We start from the raw sequence: 27,123 nt of genomic DNA on the forward strand, positions 1-27,123 counted from the left end.
AAGTTTTTGTGCCTGGAGCTCAGCTTTAGTTTCCCTCCAAAGTAAATAGCATAGCAGCTGGTGGATGGAAGCTAAGAATATAGAGGTGGGGGCCAAGCATTTAACACTCTTGGAAAAGTTGGAGGTTGAAGATTTGTTTTTAAGTTAAAGACAGAGAAGGTGGCACAGGCAGGAGGGGAAAGTATAAAAGTGAATTTATACCCCAAACTTTTCTAGTTTGGGATAGCATGGGAAAAGGTTAGAACCTCTGTCAGGTTTTACTTCTATATGGGGACAACCTTTTTACCAGACAGGAAGTGAAAGTGTTACTAAACCCACAACAGTAAAATCAGTCTGTAAATGCAGCAAAGAGGTTAATCTTCTCCATTGTGCAAAATGGATGTTTGATCCTGTCTTCTCTGATCCTCCCCTTCTTCCACTGTCCCCAGTTCATCTCCTGATAGAACAGAGCCTTGGGGGCAAGCTGCACATACTCAGTTTAGTGTATATTGCTCGAGAGTTTTTTGTCTTGGGAGAGTGCATGTGATCAGCACAGCCCAGACAGAGGGTCAGTGGTTCTGCATCCTCATAGGACAATCAGGGGAGAATGGAAAATCCCCCTACAAGCTTTAACCAGTGCTCTGCTGGACACTGATAGAAGTCACAAGATGGCTCTAACTGCTGATGAGAAAATGTACTTAGCAGTTTATATTTATTAAAATAATTGCATTTCTATGTTCTATGTACTGTGGGAGACCAGATATAGTGAATGCAGGGTCCTGGGTTTAGTAACACTTTAAGTAGACTGCTGGACATAAGTCATAAAATCATAGCTGCAACTTGCTCTGAATTACAGCAGCAGCCCTTTACCCTTAGCTATCATTTTTCTACCTTTTTTTTGCTTTTGTTTTTAACCATTATCATTACTTTAGTTTCCATTTATTTTGCTCAATTGATGTTCTAGGGGTCTGTTCCTTTGATTATCAGCTTAATCTAATGGCCATAAAGTGGTATTTTCCTGATCGAGGTATTTCAGGAAATTTCAGCATTATGGCCACTGGGGGGAGTTGACAATTATATGAAATAAACATCTTAGGCAACTTACAGAGATTACTCTTGATGGTGTAAGACAGGGGTGGGCAACTGTGGCCCTCCAGCTGTTGTAGAACTACAAGTCCCATGAGGCATTGCAAAACTAACAGTTACAAGGATGACTCCCAAAGGCAGAGGCATGATGGGACTTGTAGTTCACCAACAGCTGGAGGGCCACAGTTGCCCACCCCTGGTGTAAGACATTCACACGGTGATTTTCTTTTTTTATAAGTAGACCCTTTAAGTTCCAATCCTTCCCCTTTCGATCCAAACAAGGTTTGGCTATAGATTTACTTTTATTTGCAGGAAAACGTTTATTAAATCATTTTTAAACCATTGATAGTCACGTTTAATGCAAATGGTTCTTACTGGAATTTTTCTTTAATAATGTTACTTTGGAGAAGGAAGTGTTTACCCCCATTACAGTAACCCTCGCTCAAAAATGAACATTTTCTCTCTGCAACCCTTTGCAGTATTAACAAGCCATTTTTTCTTTTGGTTTGAATTTTTTTTTCTACTCAGACTTACCCTCTCCATTCTTTCCTATGGGATAATATGTGCCTGCTCCTGCAGCCTCCTGTGATCCCCATCCAATATTCCAGGAGCAGGGACACCTGGGGCTGTCTGCAAGAACCCAGAAGAGACAGCCAGCTCCTGTTGGTGTATTAGCTGCATTTATATTCTGAAAAAAACCTGCATAACAGGCAAGAGGGGATGTTATGGGAAGCTGATGTTCCTCTTTTCCACTTTAGCAAAGCAGTTCTATTCATTCAGGTATGGGGCAGGTTCTACCTATTGGCAAGGTGGGCTGCGGTAACTGTAGACTTGGGTAAAGCATGTAACACAAATGGTGTTATTTTCTGCATTTGGCAAACAAAACCATCAAAATGAAACCTAGGATCTTACCTTCAAGTATTTTCACACTTTTTTCAAGTCTCTGATCATTGAACCATCCAGGGATTTCCACTCTGCAGCAATATGTGCCTTCATCTGTCTTACTTACATTTCTAATAGTCAATGATACATTTCCTTGTGTTATGTCACCCAATAACTTGTATCTGATATCAGCTGTCATCTCGGTCACTGTGCTGCCATCTGTCCAGAGGATTGGATCGGTACATTGAGAATATGGACATCTGCCTCTTCCCCAGCACATGGAGGTTTTCCCATGTTTTACTGAGTATGTACAGGACAAGGTCACTGCACTGCCCACAAGTCCATACACATCATCAGCTGATACAAAAAAAAAGATAATGTAGGTGTCAGAATGTTATGTGAACATGGCTGTGGATATTAGGTTTTAGACATCCTATTTACTATTCTGACATCAAAGCCACGGCAAAGTGGTTAAAGGCAAAACATTTTGTTTGCTATACATACTGTATTTAGTTATGTCCTAATAAATATTTTATATATAATGTTTAAGCCAGCAGGTGGCGCTCCAGGATCATTTTTACATGTATCAAAGCTCAGCTCTGGGTCCATCGCTCTTACCCCTAGTCCCCTCTCCTGGAGGTCACCTCCAACAACAAATTTAAGATGATAATAATTCTTCTTTGAAAAAATTAATAATGGTAGTTGCATGCATTGGGGTAGATTTACTAAAGGCAATTAGATTGTGCACTTTGCAAAGTGCAATTGCATGCCGCATGAGCAGTTACTCCCAGTGGCGGACTGACAACTCATGGGGCCCCCAGGCAATAGGGGATCATGGGGCCCCTGTGTCCTTGCCCACACTCAAAGCACACCCAAAAAAAGCCTATAAAAAAGGTACCAGGGGCATTTTATGGGGCCCCTTATTGACCCTGGGCCCTCGGGCAGTGCCTGAGTGCTCGAATGGTCAGTCCGCCCCTGGTACTCCAGAGTTTAATAAATGAACAGAAGCTCTGCTGACTTCCATCCTCCAAGCATGTGTAAGCAAAAATGCTGTTTTTTTTTTAAAATGTTCCTTGCATGTGATTGGGTACGCTTGGCAAAGAGAAGCTTTACCTCATTTACTAAGCTCTGGAGCAACTGCACTTGCACAGTGCAATTGCACTTTGCAAAGTGCACAGTCTAATTGTCTTTAGTAAATCAACCTTAGTATGTCACCTTCGATTCCTGTTCCCAGTTTTGTGCAGACTTTACAGCATTACTGACCTATGATAGTAGGTTTTATTGAGTTTCTGCTTGAAATTGTGTCTGTCTTGTCTCCAGTATCTCCCTGGTGACACCCCCACATGTGCACTGCCATTATCTGGTGCCTAGTGTGTGGGATGCATGTACAGTAAGGACTGCTGGTGCTGTGCCTGGCCAAAACGATCGTGTTGGGGCGCTGGTGCTGTCTAACTGGCGCATGCTCAGTAGGGGCTCCTGTTTCTGCCATTGTGCTGGCACATGCACAACATTGTGCTTGGATTTCTCCAGGCACAGCTCCAGATCTCAGAAACAGGAGCCCCTACTGCGCATGCACCAGTCAGACTGTGCCAGCAGCCCCTATTGCGCATGCACTGTGGCCATACTACTGTGCACAAAGTGCGCTCCTGAATTTTTCCTTTCCATTGTATAAGGCCTCTTGTACACAGTACTGATGTTTGAGCATCAGCATTTCTGGATCTAATTGCAACTGTTTCGCGTGCAATCACGCATATTTATGTGTGCATATGCACATTCACGCGCATGGTACATTCCTATACAAAACCCATTAATATTTGCATATTGCAATATGCGCATATTGGCACAAAATACTGACCAGGAATGCAGATTTTTTTTCACTCAGGAATACCCAGTGGCTGTTCACACACTTGTGTGTACAAGCACATTGTAAACAATGGTCTGCATTTTAGATCAGTAAAGAAAAATGATATACTGAGCTTTTTCAAGCTGCAGTGTGCAAGAGGCCTTTTAAGATAAGGATTGGGAGCACAAAAATGATTTTACACTAGGTGAAGCAAAATGTAAAGGTGTGGTTTTCCTTTCAGCCTGGGTTCACATATCTGTGGTGCGGTATATCACATGTGATTTGCACAGGAACCGCACCGCATGCCTGTGCAAATCACATGCGATTTGTGTGCAGTGCAATTTTGTATGGCTCTAATCACACCGCACCTGCACCAAAAAGGTGTAGGACCCTTTTTTGTGTCTGCACTAGAATCAGATCGCATGGGTATTCACACCTATGCGATCGGATTCTGTACATCGCACCACGTTTTACAGACTGCTTTCGGGTTGTTGTTAACTTACACACCCGCAGTGGTTCGCATGAATGGGGTGCGATTCTGATGCGGTGCGAAATTCGCACAGAAGACGCTGCAAATTCTGCACCGCATCAGTGTGAGCCAGGGCTCAGGGTTTACTCTTTAATTTGCTGCACATACGAAGATAGGAATTTAAGCTAAAGCAGGACTGTAGGTGTGTAAACTTTAAAATACATTAAATTAACTTTACATTTTTATCAAATAAAATTAAGGTTAGCAATTTTAAATCAATACTGTATTTCTGTTTACCAAACCAAGTTTTTTCTTTTATAGGTGCCTGAATTTTCCATAAAAATAGCAATATGCCTTTTCCTCTTTCACAAACTTGAATCGACCATGATACAAGACCATTCGTTTCAACAAAAATCTTCCCATAAGACTATTTGTGCATTTCATGTATTTTATCCAGCTGTAAAAGCCTGCGTGGAAATCCTGGATGTGATGTCAGCAGCCCCAGCACACTCAGAGCTTGCAATCAAGAGAAACTCTGCAGTATTCACCTTTGCTGCATTCTTCACATAAAGGACTATGGAGGTGAAGGATAAAGGAGCTGGGCCAGCACAGACACTTCTTAGAGGAGGAGAAGGTTATAACATGCAACGAGGGAAATGTGCTAAGCAACTGACTCCCCTGGAGTATTCACATTTTCTAGGAAGTTCAGAAGCACATCGCAAGTTAATAAAAATCATTTATGGAAAAGAAAAAGACTGCAAGTAAGCATTTAAAATGCATGATTTTTCTGTGATCTTAAATTGGTTACAGAATCACCTTCAATCTGAACTCCGCCCTTATCTTCAGTTTTGCACAGTTGCACACTGTACTGAAAATGCTTGCTTTGAATTCACTGCACACTATGAGTTTCTTACAGAGTGTACAGACCTCAAACTAGCAGGAGAAAAGTTCAAAGCCAACGTTCAAATGTATTATTTTGCAGAAAAAGTAGTTGATGTGAAGAACAAACTTCCAGCAGATGAAGTGACTTAGTCAGCAGTAAAGCTGGCCGTTGATGTAGCAATTGTCTTTTGCAGGAAATGAAATAGCTTGATTCCCCCATCTACACAGTGTGGATGGGGGAATCCCTCCCACAGAGCCATTGTGTTCTCCCAGCAGGGGGCTACTGGCAATAATTGCATGGAAAATCCAACAGGCTGGTTGTACCCAAGTTGATTGATTGATCAAGTTGAGTGCATTCAGCCTGCCCATACATGTCTTGAATCTCAGCCTGTGTTATAGAGTTATTATGCAAATACTGTGACCCTACTTGCATATGGTAATATTGCATTGCCTTATACTTCCTGTTTCCTGTTCTATGCTGACCTGGATGTAGTTCTGTGTACAACATGATTCCTCACACCAGCATCTTGTGTTGTCTGCATTCCTGTACATGAAACATGGTGTCAGAAGTGACTTGAATCAGGACTGAGCCTCTTGTTTGGAGCACAGCAGCTTTGGGAAACACAGGTTTGTGAACTACAGCCTGAGACTGTGGACTTTCTGATATTTGATAGCTCAGAGGCTTACTGACAATATGGCCGCCATGAATTGCATACCTCCCCCAGAGGGGATGACAATGAGTGGGGATTGGAGCAGCAAATGGGAATCTTTCAGAGCTGACTTTGAAGATTATTCTCTGGCTACAGGCTTGAATGAGAAATCTGCAGTAGTGCAGGCAGCAACCCTGAGAAGAGTCATGGGCAGTGAATGCAGGCATGTGTATAAACACAATCTGACCCTCACAGCAGATCAGCAACACAATGTTACAGCCATTCTAAATGCACTGGAAGCTTATTTCAAACCTGCTAAAAATGTCATTTATGAAAGGTATGTGTTTGGATGCTGCAAACAAGAAGAGGGAGAATCTTTTGATAACTTTGTTACACACTTGAGAGAAAAGGCAGCAACTTGTGAATATGGCACACTCAGAGACGAATTGATAAGGGACAAAATTGTTCTTGGTATAGCTAGCAAGAGCACACGCAGGCGCCTCCTAAGAGTACACGAGTTAACTCTACACACAGCCATTGAGACGTGCCGTACAGCAGAGCTCACTGACAGTTATGGAACAGGACAGACAGCAGACCGACAGCATAAACATTGCAATGCAGCATCGCAACATAAACAAACTGCAGCAACGCCGCCTGATGAGCACAAATACTGCCAACCCTACGGCTTGCAAATACTGTGGGACTGTGCATCAAAGAATTAAAGAGCAGTGTCCAGCTTATGGGAAGTCTTGTAAGTCTTGTGGAAGAACAAACCATTTTGCTAACGTTTGTTTTTCAAGTAAACGACGGCCATCAATAGGCAAATTACACAATGTGGAGAACACATCCACATATGAGGAAGAGACACACACCACTGAAGTTATATACACCAGTGAATTGATCGGCACTGTGCAATCCAGAGGAAAGAAATGGTTTGTCACTTTACATTTAAATAATAAGCCCCAATCCTGCCAGCTCGATTCAGGAGCAACTTGTGATGTAATGTGCTTAAGAGACAAAATGGTGTTAGCACCAGAAGCACGTCTACTGCCAAGTGACACCAGGTTAAAGTTATACTCAGGTGCGATTATGAAATCTCTAGGGCTCTTCAAGACAGAATGTGCCATACATGGACTAACACACAAGCTGGAGTTTGAAATTGTGGAAGCCTGCCAAAAGCCACTGTTGTCTGGCTCAACCTGTGAGCGTCTAGGGCTGATACATTTCTCTGTCCCTGCAGAGCTTAATGTGATGGACAATCTATCCAAGGGGCCCTTGACAAAACAACTGCTGCTAAAGGAATTTAGTGATGTGTTTACTGGGCCAGTGGAATCTGTACCAGGGGAAGTTCATTTCGACCTTGATTTGAGTGTCCCTCCAGTCCAATGTGCACCACGCAATGTGCCGGTGGCATTAAAACAAGCAGTTAAGGCACAGCTTGACCAGTATGAGGCCAATGGACACTTGGCACCAGTGAGTGACCCAACTGACTGGATAAGCAACATGGTGATTGTAAGGAAGCCAAATAAGCTACGAATATGCATAGATCCCAAATTCTTAAATATGGCACTGAGACGATCTCACTACATCATGCCAACTCTCGAGGATGTTTTGTACAAGCTGCCAAAGGCACGTCTGTTCACACTTGTTGATGCCCGGGATGCATTTTTACAATGTAAGTTGGATGATGCAAGTAGTTACATGACAACCTTCTGGACTCCGTGGCAGGAAAAGATGGCTCAAACTGCCTTTTGGAGTATCAGTTGCACCAGAGGTGTATCAACGTAAACAACATGAACTATTGGCTGGACTCGGTGGTATTGAACCAATAGCTGATGACATCCTTGTGGTTGGCTGTGGGGACACAGATGTGGAAGCAGAGCAAGATCATGATGGCAAACTGCTGGAACTGATGAATCGTTGTAGGCAGGTAAAATTGAGACTTGGCATGAAAAAACTGCAATTCAAGGTCGAAGAGGTCCGCTTTCATGGACACATTCTAACCTGGGAGGGTTTGAAGGCTGACCCAGAAAAAATCAGAGCCATACAGGATATGCCGCAGCCAGCAAATATGAAATCCCTGCAACGCTTCATTGGATTTGTTACCTACCTAGCAAAATTCCTACCACACCTCTCTGAGGTGTGGTAGGAGGTCTGCGAGCCATTGAGAAGGCTTCTGGACAAGGACGCTGTTTGGCATTGGCTTCCATAGCATGATAATGCAGTGCAGGACATCAAACGCTTGGTCACGGACACACCTGTCCTGAAGTACTATGACGTTACAAAACCTGTAACTATTCAAAGTGATGCAAGCAAAACTGGACTTGGGTGTTGCCTATTGCAAGCTGGCCAGCCTATTGCTTTTGTTTCAAGAGCACTGACTCTTACGGAACAAAACTACGCACAAATAGAAAAGGAGTGTCTGAGTATAGTGTTTGCCTGTCAGCGCTTTCATCGCTACCTCTATGGGCGCGACGAGATCACGGCAGAAACTGACCATAAACCTCTGATTTCTATTTTCAAGAAACCACTTTTGTGTGCACCCAAACGTCTACAGAGCATGATGCTAACATTACAAAACTATTGCCTAAATGTTGTCTATAAACCTGGTCCTGAAATGTACATTAGTGACACTCTTAGCAGAGCTACAGAAGCAGGTGGTACACCTGAGTATGCACAACACACAGTTTGCAATGTTCAACGGGACCTGGATGTCCTGTCACAGATTAATCATTCAGACTATTTAAACGTCACGGACCAAAGATTGCTTCAGATAAAACAGCACACTGAAACTGATAAGAGTTTGCAGGCTCTTAAATATGTTGTTCTGAATGGTTGGCCTGATTCCAAGTTGGAAGTGCCATTACTTGTGAGAGAATATTGGACTTTCAGAGATGAAATCGCCATTCAGGATGGTATACTGTACAAGGGGCCAAGGGTCATCATTCCTAAATCTTTAAGATCAGAGATGCTGACTCGTATTCATGCCAGTCACATTGGCGGAGAAGCATGCTATAGGCAAGCATGTGATACCCTATACTGGCCCAACATGCAGAATGAGATTAGAGACTTTGTTAGCTGTTGCTCGGCATGCAATGAATATGCGCAGGCACAACAGAAAGAACCTATGATGTCGCATGTGCTGCCCACCCGGCCTTGGCAAATTGTAAGCATGAACTTGCTGAATTATGCTGGCCAGGATTTTCTACTAATTGTTGATCACTATTCTGACTTTTGGGAGATTGAGCTACTTCCTGACCTGTCTGCTGATACTACCATCAAGCGTTGTAAAGCACAGTTTGCACGTTATGGCCAGCCGGATAGAGTAATCTCGGATAATGGACCTCAATTTGCATGTGAGCAGTTCAGACGGTTCTTTAAAGATTGGGGATTCAAGCATGTTACCTCATCCCCGAGGCACCCGCAAGCAAATGGCAAAGCGGAATCGGCTGTCAAGATAGTGAAGAATCTTTGTAAGAAGGCCAAGTTTGATGGTACTGATCCGTGGAAGGCCATTCTACATTGGAGGAACACCCCATCTGAAGGCATGGACAGTAGTCCTGCACAGCGCTTGATGTCTAGGAGACTGAAGACTTCATTGCCTGTGGCAAACATATTACTTGATCCTTGTGTGGTTACAGGTGTCCCGGCGAAACTGCAGCGGAGGAAACAGATTGCCAAGCTGTCATACGATGTGCCTGCTAAAGACTTACCTGAACTAAGCATTGGGGAGCCAATCCGTATGAAGCCGCTTCCAGGTGACAGGACCGGTCGCTGGAGACTAGGTTCCTGTGTGCAGAGAGTTGCTCCTCAATCATATCTTGTGGATGTAGAAGGCAGTCTTTACCGCCGCAATCGAGTGGACCTGCGAAAGGCAGAACGATTCACCACACAAGCCTATGAGCATCCTGCACGTGATCCTCCTGAGGTGCTCAATGCCCCGAGTCCTACTGGACCATATACTCAAAGCAGAGAGAACTCTGCTGTCATATCGGGATACAATGAGGATGACAAAATGCAGCCACATATCCCGTCAAGTTCTTCTTTGCCAAACACACCAGCCAGGAAAGAGGGTAGCTCCTTATCAACACCTTCTGGAGCTGAACGGATTTCCCCAGGCAAAATCCCTGTGGTCTTGCGTAGTGGTCGAGTTTCAAGACCACCGGATAGACTCAATTTGTAGTGTATCTACCAGTAACACAGTATGCCATGTTCAAGACTGTTCAGGATCTGTTTTAGTTTAATTGTTTATAAGGTTTGAATTGAATGTAAAAAAGGGAGATGTTATAGAGTTATTATGCAAATACTGTGACCCTACTTGCATATGGTAATATTGCATTGCCTTATACTTCCTGTTTCCTGTTTCCTGTTCTATGCTGACCTGGATGTAGTTCTGTGTACAACATGATTCCTCACACCAGCATCTTGTGTTGTCTGCATTCCTGTACATGAAACAGCCTGCCCCTGCTGAACCGGTCGAGATTCAAACTGTCTATGACTGACCTAAATAAATGAAAGGATACTTGGGACAAATATAGATCTCAGACCAAAAAGGTTAAAAGGGAAAAAAAACAAAAAGATCAAACAGGGGCAAACACAGTGGATAACTTGATCTTTATCTGCTGTCACTCTTTCACCATTTCCTTTAAAGATCTACAGCAAGTCAGATACAGCCTGTCTAATTTGCTGGCTGGAGGACACCCAGCATCACCTAGCATTTTCCTGCACACCCTTCATCTGAACCATACCTAGACACAAGGACACATACCCTCCACATGGGGAGGGTACCTTGCCAGGATGAACCCCCAGCAAGCACCTTGCCCCTTGTTGATGACAGGAGCCTCATACCCACGTAACTGGCCTGGTGAGGGCTTATCAGAATCTAGAAGCCGTCTTTAACCACTTGCCCTCCAGAAGGTTTTACACTCCTAATGACCAGGGCATTTTTTTGCTATTCAGCACTCTGCTAAATAGAGCTTTCCTTTGGTGATATTTGATCACGACTGCTTTTATATTTATTTATTATATAAACAAAAAAAGACCAACATTTTGGAAAAAATAACTAAATATTTTCTACTTTCTGTTATAAAACATTTCTCATATATATATTTAAAAAATCTAATTTCTTCATACATTGATGTAATCTGCCACATGTCTTTGGAAAAACAAACAAAATCCCAATAAGTGTATATTAATTGGTTTGTGCGAAAGTTATAGCATCTACAAACTATGGTATACTATATATACTGGAATTTACCCAGTTTTAGACACTATACTGTACTGGCAGTGATCAGCGACTTTTAGTGCGACTGTGATAGGATGGGGGGCAATCTGGCATTAACTGACATTGAAGTCACTAGTGGCGCTAATACAGTGGTCAGTGATTATACTGTACACTGACACTGTACTAGTGACACTGATTTGGAAGGGGTTAACATCTAGGGGCAATCAAGACTCTGTGTGCCTAACAAGTGTAATGTTTGTATTGTGTGCTGCTTTTACTTACTAATCTGACTGTGTTTTCTCCCTGCTTTTCAGGGAGAAGAAAGAGCCAGATTGCTGTTTTCCTATGTACATGGAGATCTGTATGTTTGCAAACACAGAGCTCTATGTGTGATTGGACACAGCTGATCAGCAGGCTTCAGATGAAATCATTGATGGAAATCGGCTGCCAAACTCATGCTGTGTCTAATCACAGCATGGGTCGGCAGGGGATGAGTGCCCCAAACCCAAAAGGCCAGTCATGTACATGAAAGTGACTGTGCCTGTACCTGCCGCCCATTCACAATATCTTTACTGTGAGTGGTCGGCAGGTGTTTAAACTATTACCCTACTTTATGTGAGTGAGTAAGGAGTACATCGTAGCCCTGGTTACTCATTCACACAAAAAAATATAGTGTAAAAAAAAAATGAAAAACAAAAAATCCCACAGTGTAAATGTATCATCAATAATGTTGTCTGCCAATGTATATCCATGCGGATCATGATGAACAACACCCACCAACCTGCTAAGGAAAAATTGCCACCCCCCCAACAACTGCTCTCCCTGGCAAGATACCCTTCCCCAAGTTGAGGGCATGTGGCAGTGGTCTGGTATGGTTTTGGAAGCTTGTGAATACCATGACGGAAACCCATGCTTCATGCTCAAGTAGGGGTCTGATGTGGATTTTTGGGGGACACCGCTCTTTTTTTCTTGTTTTTGTGTATGGGGTTTCCCCTTAAAATTAATGCCTGACCCTCATCAAATATAAGGTTCTAGCATGGATTTTTAAGGGGAATGCCAAACCTTTTTTATAGGGTTCCCCTTACAAATCAGAAATTTTGGGAATAAACTGTATCTGAGCAGCACAAACCAAAAACTCACCCATCCAACCATGTCTCCATGCTTGTTGAGAAAGCACTTTAACCACCTCCCGCCCGCCAAATAGTAATATGACGGGTGCAAGGTGGTTCTCTCATTCTGGGAGGACGTCATATGATGTCCTCCTATTCTCACTGCACATGCGCGGCTCAGGGAGCATGCAGCGCGGCGATCAGCAGTGTGCTGTGTCCCTTGGTGTGCGGATCACCGATCACGGAAAGAGCCGAAGATGTCGGCTCGGTCATGTGATCAGCTGTGTCCAATCACAGCTGATCACATGTAAACAGGGAAATGCCGGTTATTGGCATTTCTCTCCTCTCGAGCTGTCACACTGACAGCTCGAGAGGAGAGGACAGCCGGTAATCGGCTTTCCGCGGAATGGACATGTACACTCATCATCAGGGCACTGATGATCAGTGTGCCCTGATGATCAGTGTAGCCCCAGCAGTGCCACCTGTCAGCGTCCATCAGTGCCTTATATCAGTGCCCATCAGTGCCACATATCAGTGCCTACCAGTGCATATCAGTGCCCATCTGAGCTGCCTTTCAGTGTCACCCATCAGTGCCAGTCAGTGCCACCTATCAATGCCAATCAGTGCCACCTATCAGTGCTGCCAACCAGTGCCACCTATCAGTGCCAGTCAGTGCCGCCTATCAGTGCCAGTCAGTGCTGCCTATCAGTGCCATGTATCAGTGCTGCCTTTCAGTGCCCATCAGTGATGCCTGTCAATGCCCATCAGTGCCACCTACCAGTGCCTCCTCATCAGTGCCCATCAGTGCCACCTTTCAGTGTCCATCAGTGCAGCCTATCAGTGCCCATCACTGCAGCCTCATTAGCGCACATCAGTGAAGGAGAAAAATCACTTATTTACAAAATTTTATAACAAAAACTAAGAAAAAACATTTTTTTTCAAAATTTTTAGTGATTTTTGGTTTAAGAAAAAATAAAAAACCCAGAGGTGATTAAATACCTGCAAAATAAAGCTCTATCTGTCACAAAATAATGACAAAAATTTCATATGAGTACAGTGTTGTTTGACCACGCAATTGTCATTCAAAGTGCGACAGCTCTGAAAGCTGGAAATTGGCCTGGGCAGGAAGTGTGTTTAAGTGCCCTGTAGGCTAGCGGTTAAAAAATGCCCCCCTAATGTGTTTAGCTATGGTCATCTTGGGTAAGGGCAGATGATTTGTGTAGCATTTACTTCCTGGAATCCATCTGCCCTTAGCTGAGAAAACCCCTCCTCCAGATGAAAAAAGAATGTCATAAAGACTCCTGGGATGTTTGACATCATTTTGTCCTAGGCCAGAAACCATGAGGCAACTGAAGAAATGTAAAAAAATAGTGTAAATACAATATACCTTCTTATTTATTTACTAATGCTAGCAGCATAAAGAATAAAATTAGTTATTGTTGTTTGAGAGAGTTTAATTCTGCTTTAATTTTCAAACAAAGCTTGTTCAGCAAGGATAGTGATGAGGCCATAGGTGTCATATCATCTAGCAACCAATCAACTTTCATCATTTTAAAACAATTAGAGCAATAAAAGATTACTGGTGATTGGATGCCATTGGTCCTGCACTTTGAACCTCCCACTTCACTGTGTTCAGTTAGCCTGTCAATGTTTTTTTTTTTTTTGCATAATTAGCCACTTACATTTTAGAATGTCAGCATAATTATTAATTATGATTAATAATAATTATTAATCTTTCAATAAACCTTTTCAACATTTTCATATAAACAAGTGATTGGGGAAATATTACCATAAAGTGGTTCTAAAGCCTCAAGGTTTTTTACCGTAATGCAGTCTGTGTAAAAGAATCTGCTCCTGCCCACCTTATACTCACCTGAGCCCCATCACGATCCAGCTCTGTGGATGAGAGCTGCTTCTCTACTGGCTTTGTCCCTCTCCAATGTAGGAACCATTGGCTCCTTCTCCTGTCAATCAACTCTAGTGATGAGGGAGCAGAGGGTGGGGCTGACTCAGGAGTGAGCCCACATGAGTGCCCCCATGGGAATCGACTTCCTATTGGGGGCACCAGCAAGAGAGGAGGAGCCAGGAGCGCCGGCGGGGGACCTGGGAAAAGGAGGATCAGGGCCACTCTGTGCAATTCACAGAACAGGTAAGTATAGACATGCTTATTATTTTAAAAATTTACAATCACTTTAAAGTATAGAAGACAGCAAAACTTTTTTTTAGCACATAAAGTGGAAAGGTTACCTGATAACCAGTACCACTGAGTCCTCATGCACACTGGACATTTTTACAGTGGCTGTTTTTGGCTTTTGACATTTTTTTCTACAGCCAGTAACCCCCCCCCAGCATGTTATCCTATGGGTCCATGCACACATACACTGCAATCCAAGTTTTTTGGCTGGGACGTTTTTTGGCTGGAAAAAAAATCCAGGACTAGTGGGTTTCTGGAGTTTTTAGCTGTAAATTGCTCTAATGCTGAAAAACGCGGTAAAATGCGGTAAACTGCCGCAAACCGGTGTTTTTGGAAGTTTATTTTTTTTGTTAAAAAAACGCTAAAAAATGCAAACGTGGAAAACGTGGCTAAACGCTAATGCAAAAACACAAGAAAGCTGAAAAACTCACATTTTCAACGTGACTTTACACAGCTGTTACCAGCATTATCGAAATGTCCAGTGCGCACGAGGGCTGAAAGTGAAGGAAAAATCCAAATTGTAAGTGGTCACCAGAACAGGAATAGAGAAGAAATTTTCCAATGGGGACACTATTTCTGGTAGCCCTGGAGGCTACCTGTGATTTCCATCGCTGTTAGCTTAACTGCCAGTGGCACCAGGGCCACCCTTCTATCTTAGAATTCCTGGTACAGTTTTAGTCCTCATGCACACTGGACGTTTTTACAGCGGCTGTTTTTGTCTTTTGCTGTTTTTTTCTACAGCCAGTAAACCCCCCAGTATGTTATCCTATGGGTCCATGCAATCATACACTGTAATCCATGTTTTTTGGCTGGGACGTTTTTCGCTGGAAAAAAAACCCAAACTAGTGGGTTTCTAGAGGACTTTTTCAGCTGTAAAAACGCTCTAACACTGAAAAACGCAGTAAAACACCGCAAACCAGCGTTTTTTGATTTTTTTTACCACCCAAAAGATTTTTGGGGGTAAAAAAAAAGTTAAAAACCACAAAGATGGAAAAATGCAGTAAAACGCAGCTAAACACTAATGCAAAAACACTAAAAAAAGCTGAAAAACTCACGTTTTTAACATGACTTTACACAGCTAATGTTACCAGCGTTAGCAAAATGTCAAGTGTGCATGAGGGCTTAGGGCTTCCTAGGTGCTGCTGATGGTTTGTTTTACATTTTTTTCAATTGCCCCAGAGCGCATCCACTTTTTACATTTTGTGGCCCCATCTCTCACAAGTCCACCAGGAGCTTCTGAAATCATTCTGCACCATTCTACATTGGCTGCTCTGTAAGGCTCCATGCACGCTGGCTTATAAATCGCTTCTTCTGCAGGAGTTTTGTGTTTTGCCTGTAGAAGCAGCTCAGTATTATCCTATGTGTCCATACACATTAGGACGATCCGAGGCATATTTTAAGCTCAACGTTTACAGGCAGGAAGAAAAAACCCTTCTGGTTTGCATTGTCGATTGGAGCTTTCTGGCAGAAAGAAAAAACAGCTAAACTCACCTAAACTGTGTACAAATCGCTCTATATCAGCGTGGTTTTCTGCCAAGGGAACTGGTGTTTTTTTTAAGCCCAGTTTGCATGGAGCCTAAAACACATTTTTGGCAGCCTGATTTTGCTTCCCATTGACTGTTATGGGGCTTCTGGTTCTGTAACTCCTAAATTCCTAGACTCAGGAGTTTGTAGACGTTTGCCAAAACCACAGTTGATCATATTTTTCAAGAGTTTACTTATCTCTTGTTCTGTGTATAATTTAATAAAATGCATTACCTCTGAGAATTAGTTCCTGACGTGGGGAAGCCAAAAAATATCTGACGAATTTTACTAAGATAATTCATGGCTGATTTTATTTATGTAATCCGAAAATTGCAGCTCAAGATTAGTTGCCTCCACCCCTCCCCCTCATAAAACAGGTATCCGTGTTTGGGTTATTGTTTTTGGCAATGCAGATTCCAAGATCCAAGCTTCCCCTTCCTGTCAAAAGTTTAAACTTTTTTTGGAATTGCACTTGAAGATAAGAAAATTATTAACTAAGTAGATCTTATAATTGCGATTTCAGAAATGTAAAAAAAAGACAATGGATGATTCATCCCAACAGTAAATGATTTAGATGCTCTCATAATTAAAGACAAATTCTGATTGGTTGCGATGGGCTAGGGCGTTTTGTATATTGGGGTTGATTTATTAAAAGAGTAGAGATTTTTCACTTAGCCAGGAAATTGATCGCAAATAAGGTGAACTGTTATTCACTTTGGATACCCAATCATGTATCACACTATTGGCTTAGTAATGTGAGCACATCTTCAAAGATGTAGAGCATGGCACAATGGGGTAGGAGGTAAGGTAGAATCTTTAACTCCCCCATTTCCTATGATTGGCATTAATGAGAGTTACAATGGCCACAGAAATGCTACCTATTTTCATTATCTGTCATAGATAATAGCATGGGCCCATCAGACACCAAATGCCTGTATCCCCTCCTTCTGAAGGGACTGGCCAATTGAATTCTTACCTTGGTTTACGTCAGGAGCTAGAAGGATCTAGTCCTCTGTAGTTTCTGCCTAGGTTGTCTTGTGGATGGTCTGGCTCTGCAGCTTTATTTTACTTGCAAAGATCAGTGCAAATTTACTTTACAAAATTCAGTGCAAATTTACGTTACAAAATTTAGTGCAAATTAACTTTACAAAATTAATTTTCACTTTGTCAAGTAAAGGGTCTCTATTCCTTTGGTGAAACCACACTGTACTATTGCCCAACTCTCCCATTCACTTACCCTTGACAAGCAGTAGAGAGAAGTAGAGTACGACACACGCCTGTCTCATGTTTATAGCAAATAACCCATAACTTCTCACGTCGTCTCTATACTGTGACAAACTGTGACTGTTTAGCATTTCTAGAAGGAAGTATGAGGTCATTAATGAATCACATGTATTGTATTCATTTATACCATAGCGGTGAAGAAATAGAAACCCCAAAAGCAAAGCAGGAACTCAAAATTGAAGAGAACCTAGAGAGTTATGTGATGAGTGTTACTGTAACCACTCCACATATATTACAGAGAACGTGTCCTTTTTTTATGCCACCTAGGTAAAGCCTAAAATGTCACTGTTTTTGACTCAACCACAATGAAATTTTAAAACTGCACATATAGTCTTTCCAAGAATTGCTTCAAATGATAAAATATAATTTAAACTGTTATAAATGTGTTTTAAATGCCCCCCCCCCCCAAAAAAAAACAACTTTGATCCAGTGTATATATTTTGTATTTTTATTTGTACACAGAGGAAACCATATTTGTTCATTGCATACATAGGCTCTGCTTTTCTGCTCCTTTTCACACTGAAAGTCTAGTGCTGGCCATTCTTCTGGCAATTTTAATAGAACAATCAAACCTCAGTTCCATATTTTCTCAGCTGTTCAACACAATCAAAGGTATGAAAATGGTGTTTAAATTTGATCATAAGGAGATGGATTCAAAATTGAACCCGGCAGAAAAATTGGATCACTTTTTACACTGCCATAGTTTTTCTCATTTTCAGTTCGATCTTTTAATAAATTGTTTGGAAGTTGTCAAGTTAAACCCATTCACACTTCAATGTTGCATGACAAGTCGTAACCCCATGTTTTCCAATGATAACATTCATATATGTGCAACTTAAAGTCGCAGTGACTTCAAAGTAGTTCAGGCACTATTTTGGTCCAACTTTCATGCAACTTGAGGGCCTTAGACTTCAATGTTAACCCTCAAAAGTTGCATGAAAGATGTACCTGAATATTTTACATGCAACAGTAGTGCAACAGTGGGTCCCAATTTGTAGAGGGACAAAAAGTCACATCCAAGTCATACCCATCCAAAGTTACATCAAAGTTGTACTCCAAAGTTGCTTGTACAAGTGTGGATGGAGCCTTATTGCCAGTTTCAACTCTACAATTGGCCAAGTCTAATTAATCAGTCAAATTTATGTGGTGTCGGATTGCTGATTTCTGCTGTTTTCCTGCAATCGTATTTTTGATTTGAGGTCAACAATACAGCTGGCCGTACATGGCTCCAATTTCAGCTGATTCCTGCTGAATCATCAGAAATTCAAGTCATAGGTGGTCCTGTTGGTACCACTTGACAAACTTTAAATGGAAAATTTAAGGAGACGGGTGGAAAACTTTTGCTGAACAGTGACTGCAGATGCAATTACTGATTGGGTATTCCAGCAGACATGGGCGCCGCAACTGCTGGAATACAATAACCGCCAGTGGAGGCTCCTGAAAAGCATGGAGAAAGATATCTATGTATGATGGCTTGTTCAAGTGGTTTAAATTGAGTTAAAGTAGCCAAGTATCCCTAGCTTATAATTCCGCTGGCTCACAGAAGTGAGTTTCTAGGCACATCATATTGCAGCTTTGATGTACCCAGGTGACTAGTGGTTCTGTACCCAGGTGACCAATGGTTCTGTAAGCTGACATCCAGTCCAGTTCCACTTCACAGTGGTACTGGTTACAAGGGTTAGCCATGGGCCAGATGAACAGACATGATCCAAGCACCCTCAGATTTGACATGTACAATTGCAAGCTTGGATAAGCTAAGCATGAGAAGCAGGAAGGGGGGCCACTTCCAGCCACCTCCAATAATACATCATTAGGACTTCTTTATGAAGGCTTCAGTCTCAGAAGCAAATTGAATGCAATACATTTTTAAAAAAAAATTTGAGTTTGAAAAGAAAAGCTTGAACCTGGTTTTGACTCTCATCATAGGTATTTATGCTTAGCCTTTGAGATGTTTTCAACTGCTTCTGAGTGGCTTTGAATTTCTTCTGAGATGCTTAGAGCTGCAATTAGAAAGCCTGGTACACAGGCAGAGGAGGAGCCCCCCCACAAGAACACTCTCATCAGCACTCTCAGCCATAGTCTGAGTGCTGATTGGAAGCCGATCAGCAGACCTTTTTTTGGTCACGACCCTTCAACAGAAGCCGGAGGAGCTTTTTGTCGGACCAGCTGCCATACACATGGGGGAGAATGTTGGCAATATTCAGCCCGTGTTCTAGGCTTAATGAAAGTAACCATAAGGGAGAAACAATAGCAGATCATCACTGTTGTTTGCCAGCACTTACAACTGCTCACAGACATTCTGTCCAACTGGGCTACCCAAAAATTATCAAAATGCAGATTGAATAGTCATCTCATGTCTATGGGTACATTGAAGTAGATGAAAAACTCCAACTCTGTTTTATTTACTGTAGGTCCTGCGTCAATGGGGTTTGGGCTTGTGTCGATGGCAGTTTGACATCAGTTTAAGACTCTTCTGAGATCATTCAAAATTCAATGACAAGTAAGAAAGGAAAAATTCATTGTCATTAGATGGTTTCATCTCTTCCATCTCTCTGGGTAGCACAGACCACATACAACCCTGTGGCTTCTCATGCTGCTGATTAATATATCCAGTTGTGTCACCCTGCTGTACACACCTACACATTGCTCATACCGTCTGTGTGTTATCGGACAAAATGAAACATGAAAAACAACCCTTAAAGCAATTTATAGAGCTACAGAACTAGACACAGTAAAACAGAAATCCTTCCAAGAGTTTATTGTTTTCTCGACTATTTCCTTCTGTCAAATAGCTTCCCCCACATTGCGCTATTCCCTGTGCAAAAGGTTAAAGTGTATGTCAGGAAAAAATTAAAAATATTCAGTTCATCTGTGCAATATATGCAGAGAGCAAGTGTTGTCAACCCATAACTGGAAGTGCCTGAATAATGACCTTCATGGCAGGATCGCCAGATATTATTTTAAAGTGGTTCTAAAGCCAAAGCATTTTTACCTTAATGCATTATTTATGGCTTACAGCAAGCTGTCTCCCCAGCCTCCCTAAATAGAGTGCTTAATCATTCCAGCGCTGAGCACCTCTAGATTTCTTCTCTCCCCTCTCTTCCTCTTCACACGGGGACTTGGGCCATTGGCTCCTGCTGTTCAATCAAATGCTGTAAGGAGAAAGCTGGGGCGGGTTTTAGCCACTCTGTGTGTGTGTATGGAGAGGTTCCATAGACACACACATCGTAGGAGCAAGCATGCACTGTGTGCCCCTATAGCAGAGAAGAGGAGGAGCCAAGATTGCTAGTGAGGAGACCCCAGAAGAGGAGGTTTAGGGCTGCTCTGTGCAAAACCATTAAACAGAGCAGGCGAGTATGACATGTTTATTATTTTAATTAGAAACACTTTTTGTCTTTAGTAACCCTTTAATACAAATTGTGTATTTAAAATAACTGCAATAAAACTTTTGAAATCACATTTATATATTAAAGATTAAAGCAAAAAAAAAGATTAAAGATGAAAAAAAGGGCTGGATGCCTTCCTATGTATACAAAATATAACTGGACATTAACATTTACAGGTAGCAACAAAAGGGATTGTTGATCCAGGGAATAACTGTTTGCCTCCTGGAGGAATCAGGAAGACATTTTTCACCCCATTGGAACAAATTGGACCATGCCTATTATGGGTTCTTTTGCCTTCCTCTGGATTAGAGATGAGCGAAGAAATGAAAAATTCGATTCGACTGATTCGGCGAATTCGTGGACAATATTCGATTCGAGTCGAATAAATTCGCTGTGAATTTAACTTAAAAAAGGGTGTTTCTAGGCTTCAGAGAGACTTAATATTAGTGCAGAACACTGTACCTTTAATTTAAATGCCCTTGGAGTCTGCTGGGGAAGAGAAATAATACTGTCAGTCAGTATGACATGCAGATGAGTGCCGTCGATCTTAGAATCACCGCACACTTCACTCATTTGGGCAGTCACGGGGCCAAAACCAGAGTGTGGAGCCACAGTGTGGCGGTGGAGGCAGCAGCAATGGGAGGCCATACAGCACCCTATGACAAAAATGGAAACCACCAGCAGTGTGAGGAGACCTGAAAGTGGCACATGGCAGAGTGTGGCGATAGAGACAGCAGCAATGGGAGGCCGTACAGGGACCCATGACACACTCTGGACCTGGCAGCAGCATGAGGAGGCGGTACAGGGGCCCATGACAGATTACGGGCCTGGCAGCAGCATGAGGAGTCGGTACAGGGGCCCATGGCAGATTACGGGCCTGGCAGCAGCAATGGGAGGCCGTACAGGGACCCATGACACACTCTGGACCTGGCAGCAGCATGGGGAGGCGGTACAGGGGCCCATGACAGATTACGGGCCTGGCAGCAGCATGAGGAGTCGGTACGGGGGCCCATGACACACTCTGGACCTGGCAGCAGCATGAGGAGGCGGTACAGGGGCGCATGACAGATTACGAGCCTGGCAGCAGCAACTTGGACAGGAGGACGTTCAGCTTCTGCACCGTCGGGTGCGTGCTCGCAAACTGTTGTCTCTTGGAAACGGATTCCAAGAAAGACTGCTGACGGAATCCGTGAAGAGGAGTAGCAGGAGAAGGAGCATCTGAACGAGCGGAATATGCCAACAAGCGACAACAGTGGCCCATGACAGATTACGGGCCTGGCAGCAGCATGAGGAGTCGGTACGGGGGCCCATGGCAGATTACGGGCCTGGCAGCAGCTATGGGAGGCCCGTAATCTGCCAGCACCCTATGACAAAAAATGGAACCCACCAGCAGTGTGAGGAGACCTGAAAGTGGCACATGGCAGAGTGTGGCGATGGAGACAGCAGCAATGGGAGGCCGTACAGGGACCCATGAGAGACTCTGGACCTGGCAGCAGCATGAGGAGGCGGTATAGGGGCCCATGGCAGATTAGGGGCCTGGCAGCAGCTATGGGAGGCCCGTAATCTGCCAGCACCCTATGACAAAAAATGGAACACACCAGCAGTGTGAGGAGACCTGAAAGTGGCACATGGCAGAGTGTGGCGATGGAGGCAGCAGCAATGGGAGGCCGTACAGGGACCCATGAGAGACTCTGGACTTGGCAGCAGCATGAGGAGGCGGTATAGGGGCCCATGGCAGATTAGGGGCCTGGCAGCAGCTATGGGAGGCCCGTAATCTGCCAGCACCCTATGACAAAAAATGGAACACACCAGCAGTGTGAGGAGACCTGAAAGTGGCACATGTTTGGGGCATGATTCATGGCGGATTTAGTCAGTTGTGTCAGGAACTGGTGGTTTGAAATCCAGACTAATCCACGCCTGATTCATTTTCACAAACGTGAGTCTCTCCACACTTTGGGTGGACAGTCGTGTCCTCCGCGGAGTTGCAATACCTCCTGCCGCACTAAACACGCGCTCCGATGCCACGCTACTGGCCGGGCATGACAGCCTTTCAAGGGCAAATTCAGCTAGTTGGGGCCAAAGGTCAAGTTTCGTTGCCCAGTAGTCAAGGGGATTGTCTACCTCGGTTGGCAGGGTGCTGTCCAAGTAGGCCTAAGCCTGTTGTTTGAGGTCCTGCTCCAGGTCCACCTGATGCTGCTGCTGCTGCTGCGGCTGGTTAGTAGTTTCCTCACTGCGCTGGTGAAGAAAGCTACTCATCATCGACTGCAGACTGAGGCAGCCGCTGCTGGTGGAGCTGCCACTGCTCCTACCACCCCACCCCTCCCCTGCTGCCATGGCAGCGGAACACGAGCGCACAGGGCCCACAGTGTCTGAGGATGGACGTTGGCGCAGACAGGCAGAGACCAGCTGACTACATAGGTGTTTTTTATAGTACGTTATTTTGGCCTCCCTCTCAGCAGGTGTGAAAAAGGCCACCATTTTTGAACGGTAGCGAGGGTCCAACAAGGTGGACAGCCAAAAGTCATCCCTCTGTCTGATGGTTATTATTCGGCTGTCGCTACGCAAGCAACCGAGCATGCTATGGGCCATTTGTGCCAAGGAATGCGAGGGACTCCCTGCCTCCATCTCCACAGCATACTGCCACGGTGCGTCTAGGTCCTCTGTCCTCCTCTTCCTCCTCCTCTACCAGATGCTCCTGCTCCTCCACTCCTGTCCGCTGAGTGGAAAAACCACCCATTTCACTCAATAATTCCTGAGCACCAATGTCCTCCTCTACCTCCTCCTCTTCTTCCAGTCCTGCCCCCACAGGGGCCATGTGGCGTTGAGATCTGTGCGCCACGTCTACCGCACCCTGACCAGCCATTGTTAACAGCATTTGTTCCAGGACGTGCAACAGAGGAATGACGTCGTTCATCCCATAGTCCTGCCGACTCACGAATAGCGTGGCCTCCTCAAAGGGCCTGAGCAAGCGCAGGTGTCACGCATGAGCTGCCAATGGCTGACATCTAAGTTACACAGGGAGTACCTTTATCTGCTTTTAACATCAGGAAATCTGTGATGGCCTTTTGCTGTTCGTAAAGGCGGTCTAACATATGTAGGGTTGAATTCCACCTTGTTGCAACGTCACAGCATGAGGAGTCGGTATAGGGGCCCATGGCAGATTAGGGGCCTGGCAGCAGTTATGGGAGGCCCATAATCTGCCAGCACCCTATGACAAAAAATGGAACACACCAGCAGTGTGAGGAGACCTGAAAGTGGCACATGGCAGAGTGTGGCGATGGAGACAGCAGCAATGGGAGGCCGTACAGGGACCCATGAGAGACTCTGGACCTGGCAGCAGCATGAGGAGGCGGTATATAGGGGCCTACGGCAGATTAGGGGCCTGGCAGCAGCTATAGGAGGCCCGTAATCTGCCAGCACCCTATGTCAAAAAATTCAACACACCAGCAGTGTGTGAGGAGACCTGAAAGTGGCACATGGCAGAGTGTGGCGATGGAGACAGCAGCAATGGGAGGCCGTACAGGGACCCATGACAGACTCTGGACTTGGCAGCAGCATGAGGAGGCGGTATATAGGGGCTTATGGCAGATTAGGGGCCTGGCAGCAGCTATAGGAGGCCCGTAATCTGCCAGCACCCTATGTCAAAAAATTCAACACACCAGCAGTGTGAGGAGACCTGAAAGTGGCACATGGCAGAGTGTGGCGATGGAGACAGCAGCAATGGGAGGCCGTACAGGGACCCATGACAGACTCTGAACTTGGCAGCAGCATGAGGAGGCGTTATATAGGGGCCCATGGCAGATTAGGGGCCTGGCAGCAGCTATGTGAGGCCCGTAATCTGCCTGCACCCTATGTCAAAAAATTTAACACACCAGCAGTGTGAAGAGACCTGAAAGTGGCACATGGCAGCAGAGTGTGGCGATGGAGACAGCAGCAATGGGAGGCCGTACAGGGACCATGACAGACTCTGGACTTGGCAGCAGCATGAGGAGGCGGTATATAGGGGCCCATGGCAGATTAGGGGCCTGGCAGCAGCTATGTGAGGCCCGTTATCTTGCAGCACCCTATGTCAAAAAATTTAACACACCAGCAGTGTGAAGAGACCTGAAAGTGGCACATGGCAGCAGAGTGTGGCGATGGAGACAGCAGCAATGGGAGGCCGTACAGGGACCCATGAGAGACTCTGGACCTGGCAGCAGCAGGAGGAGGCGGTATATAGGGGCCCATGGCAGATTAGGGGCCTGGCAGCAGCTATGTGAGGCCCGTAATCTGCCTGCACCCTATGTCAAAAAATTTAACACACCAGCAGTGTGAAGAGACCTGAAAGTGGCACATGGCAGCAGAGTGTGGCGATGGAGACAGCAGCAATGGGAGGCCGTACAGGGACCATGACAGACTCTGGACTTGGCAGCAGCATGAGGAGGCGGTATATAGGGGCCCATGGCAGATTAGGGGCCTGGCAGCAGCTATGTGAGGCCCGTTATCTTGCAGCACCCTATGTCAAAAAATTTAACACACCAGCAGTGTGAAGAGACCTGAAAGTGGCACATGGCAGCAGAGTGTGGCGATGGAGACAGCAGCAATGGGAGGCCGTACAGGGACCATGACAGACTCTGGACTTGGCAGCAGCATGAGGAGGCGGTATATAGGGGCCCATGGCAGATTAGGGGCCTGGCAGCAGCTATGTGAGGCCCGTTATCTTGCAGCACCCTATGTCAAAAAATTTTACACACCAGCAGTGTGAAGAGACCTGAAAGTGGCACATGGCAGCAGAGTGTGGCGATGGAGACAGCAGCAATGGGAGGCCGTACAGGGACCCATGAGAGACTCTGGACCTGGCAGCAGCAGGAGGAGGTGGTATATAGGGGCCCATGGCAGATTAGGGGCCTGGCAGCAGCTATGTGAGGCCCGTAATCTGCCTGCACCCTATGTCAAAAAATTTAACACACCAGCAGTGTGAAGAGACCTGAAAGTGGCACATGGCAGCAGAGTGTGGCGATGGAGACAGCAGCAATGGGAGGCCGTACAGGGACCATGACAGACTCTGGACTTGGCAGCAGCATGAGGAGGCGGTATATAGGGGCCCATGGCAGATTAGGGGCCTGGCAGCAGCTATGTGAGGCCCGTTATCTTGCAGCACCCTATGTCAAAAAATTTTACACACCAGCAGTGTGAAGAGACCTGAAAGTGGCACATGGCAGCAGAGTGTGGCGATGGAGACAGCAGCAATGGGAGGCCGTACAGGGACCCATGAGAGACTCTGGACCTGGCAGCAGCAGGAGGAGGTGGTATATAGGGGCCCATGGCAGATTAGGGGCCTGGCAGCAGCTATGTGAGGCCCGTTATCTTGCAGCACCCTATGTCAAAAAATTTAACACACCAGCAGTGTGAAGAGACCTGAAAGTGGCACATGGCAGCAGAGTGTGGCGATGGAGACAGCAGCAATGGGAGGCCGTACAGGGACCATGACAGACTCTGGACTTGGCAGCAGCATGAGGAGGCGGTATATAGGGGCCCATGGCAGATTAGGGGCCTGGCAGCAGCTATGTGAGGCCCGTTATCTTGCAGCACCCTATGTCAAAAAATTTAACACACCAGCAGTGTGAAGAGACCTGAAAGTGGCACATGGCAGCAGAGTGTGGCGATGGAGACAGCAGCAATGGGAGGCCGTACAGGGACCATGACAGACTCTGGACTTGGCAGCAGCATGAGGAGGCGGTATATAGGGGCCCATGGCAGATTAGGGGCCTGGCAGCAGCTATGTGAGGCCCGTTATCTTGCAGCACCCTATGTCAAAAAATTTTACACACCAGCAGTGTGAAGAGACCTGAAAGTGGCACATGGCAGCAGAGTGTGGCGATGGAGACAGCAGCAATGGGAGGCCGTACAGGGACCCATGAGAGACTCTGGACCTGGCAGCAGCAGGAGGAGGTGGTATATAGGGGCCCATGGCAGATTAGGGGCCTGGCAGCAGCTATGTGAGGCCCGTAATCTGCCTGCACCCTATGTCAAAAAATTTAACACACCAGCAGTGTGAAGAGACCTGAAAGTGGCACATGGCAGCAGAGTGTGGCGATGGAGACAGCAGCAATGGGAGGCCGTACAGGGACCATGACAGACTCTGGACTTGGCAGCAGCATGAGGAGGCGGTATATAGGGGCCCATGGCAGATTAGGGGCCTGGCAGCAGCTATAGGAGGCCCGTAATCTGCCAGCACCCTATGTCAAAAAATTTAACACACCAGCAGTGTGAAGAGACCTGAAAGTGGCACATGGCAGCAGAGTGTGGCGATGGAGACAGCAGCAATGGGAGGCCGTACAGGGACCATGACAGACTCTGGACTTGGCAGCAGCATGAGGAGGCGGTATATAGGGGCCCATGGCAGATTAGGGGCCTGGCAGCAGCTATGTGAGGCCCGTTATCTTGCAGCACCCTATGTCAAAAAATTTAACACACCAGCAGTGTGAAGAGACCTGAAAGTGGCACATGGCAGCAGAGTGTGGCGATGGAGACAGCAGCAATGGGAGGCCGTACAGGGACCATGACAGACTCTGGACTTGGCAGCAGCATGAGGAGGCGGTATATAGGGGCCCATGGCAGATTAGGGGCCT

At 45.2% G+C, this 27,123-nt stretch overlaps 1 protein-coding gene across 1 annotated transcript in view; it reads right to left on the bottom strand.

The window, feature by feature from the left end:
* LOC149460579 (uncharacterized) overlaps positions 1 to 27,123 on the bottom strand; it is a 186,419-nt gene that overhangs the window by 28,491 nt on the left and 130,805 nt on the right. Inside the window, exon 16 of the mRNA XM_089679463.1 lies at positions 1,978 to 2,304. Within this exon, the coding sequence (XP_089535589.1) occupies positions 1,978 to 2,304 (327 nt within the window). The remainder of the gene's footprint in view (positions 1 to 1,977; positions 2,305 to 27,123) is intronic.

The sequence above is a fragment of the Staurois parvus genome, unplaced genomic scaffold, assembly GCF_062004578.1.
Source record: "Staurois parvus isolate SC_StPar_1 unplaced genomic scaffold, SC_StPar_1.0 ptg000225l, whole genome shotgun sequence".
NCBI lineage: Eukaryota > Metazoa > Chordata > Amphibia > Anura > Ranidae > Staurois > Staurois parvus.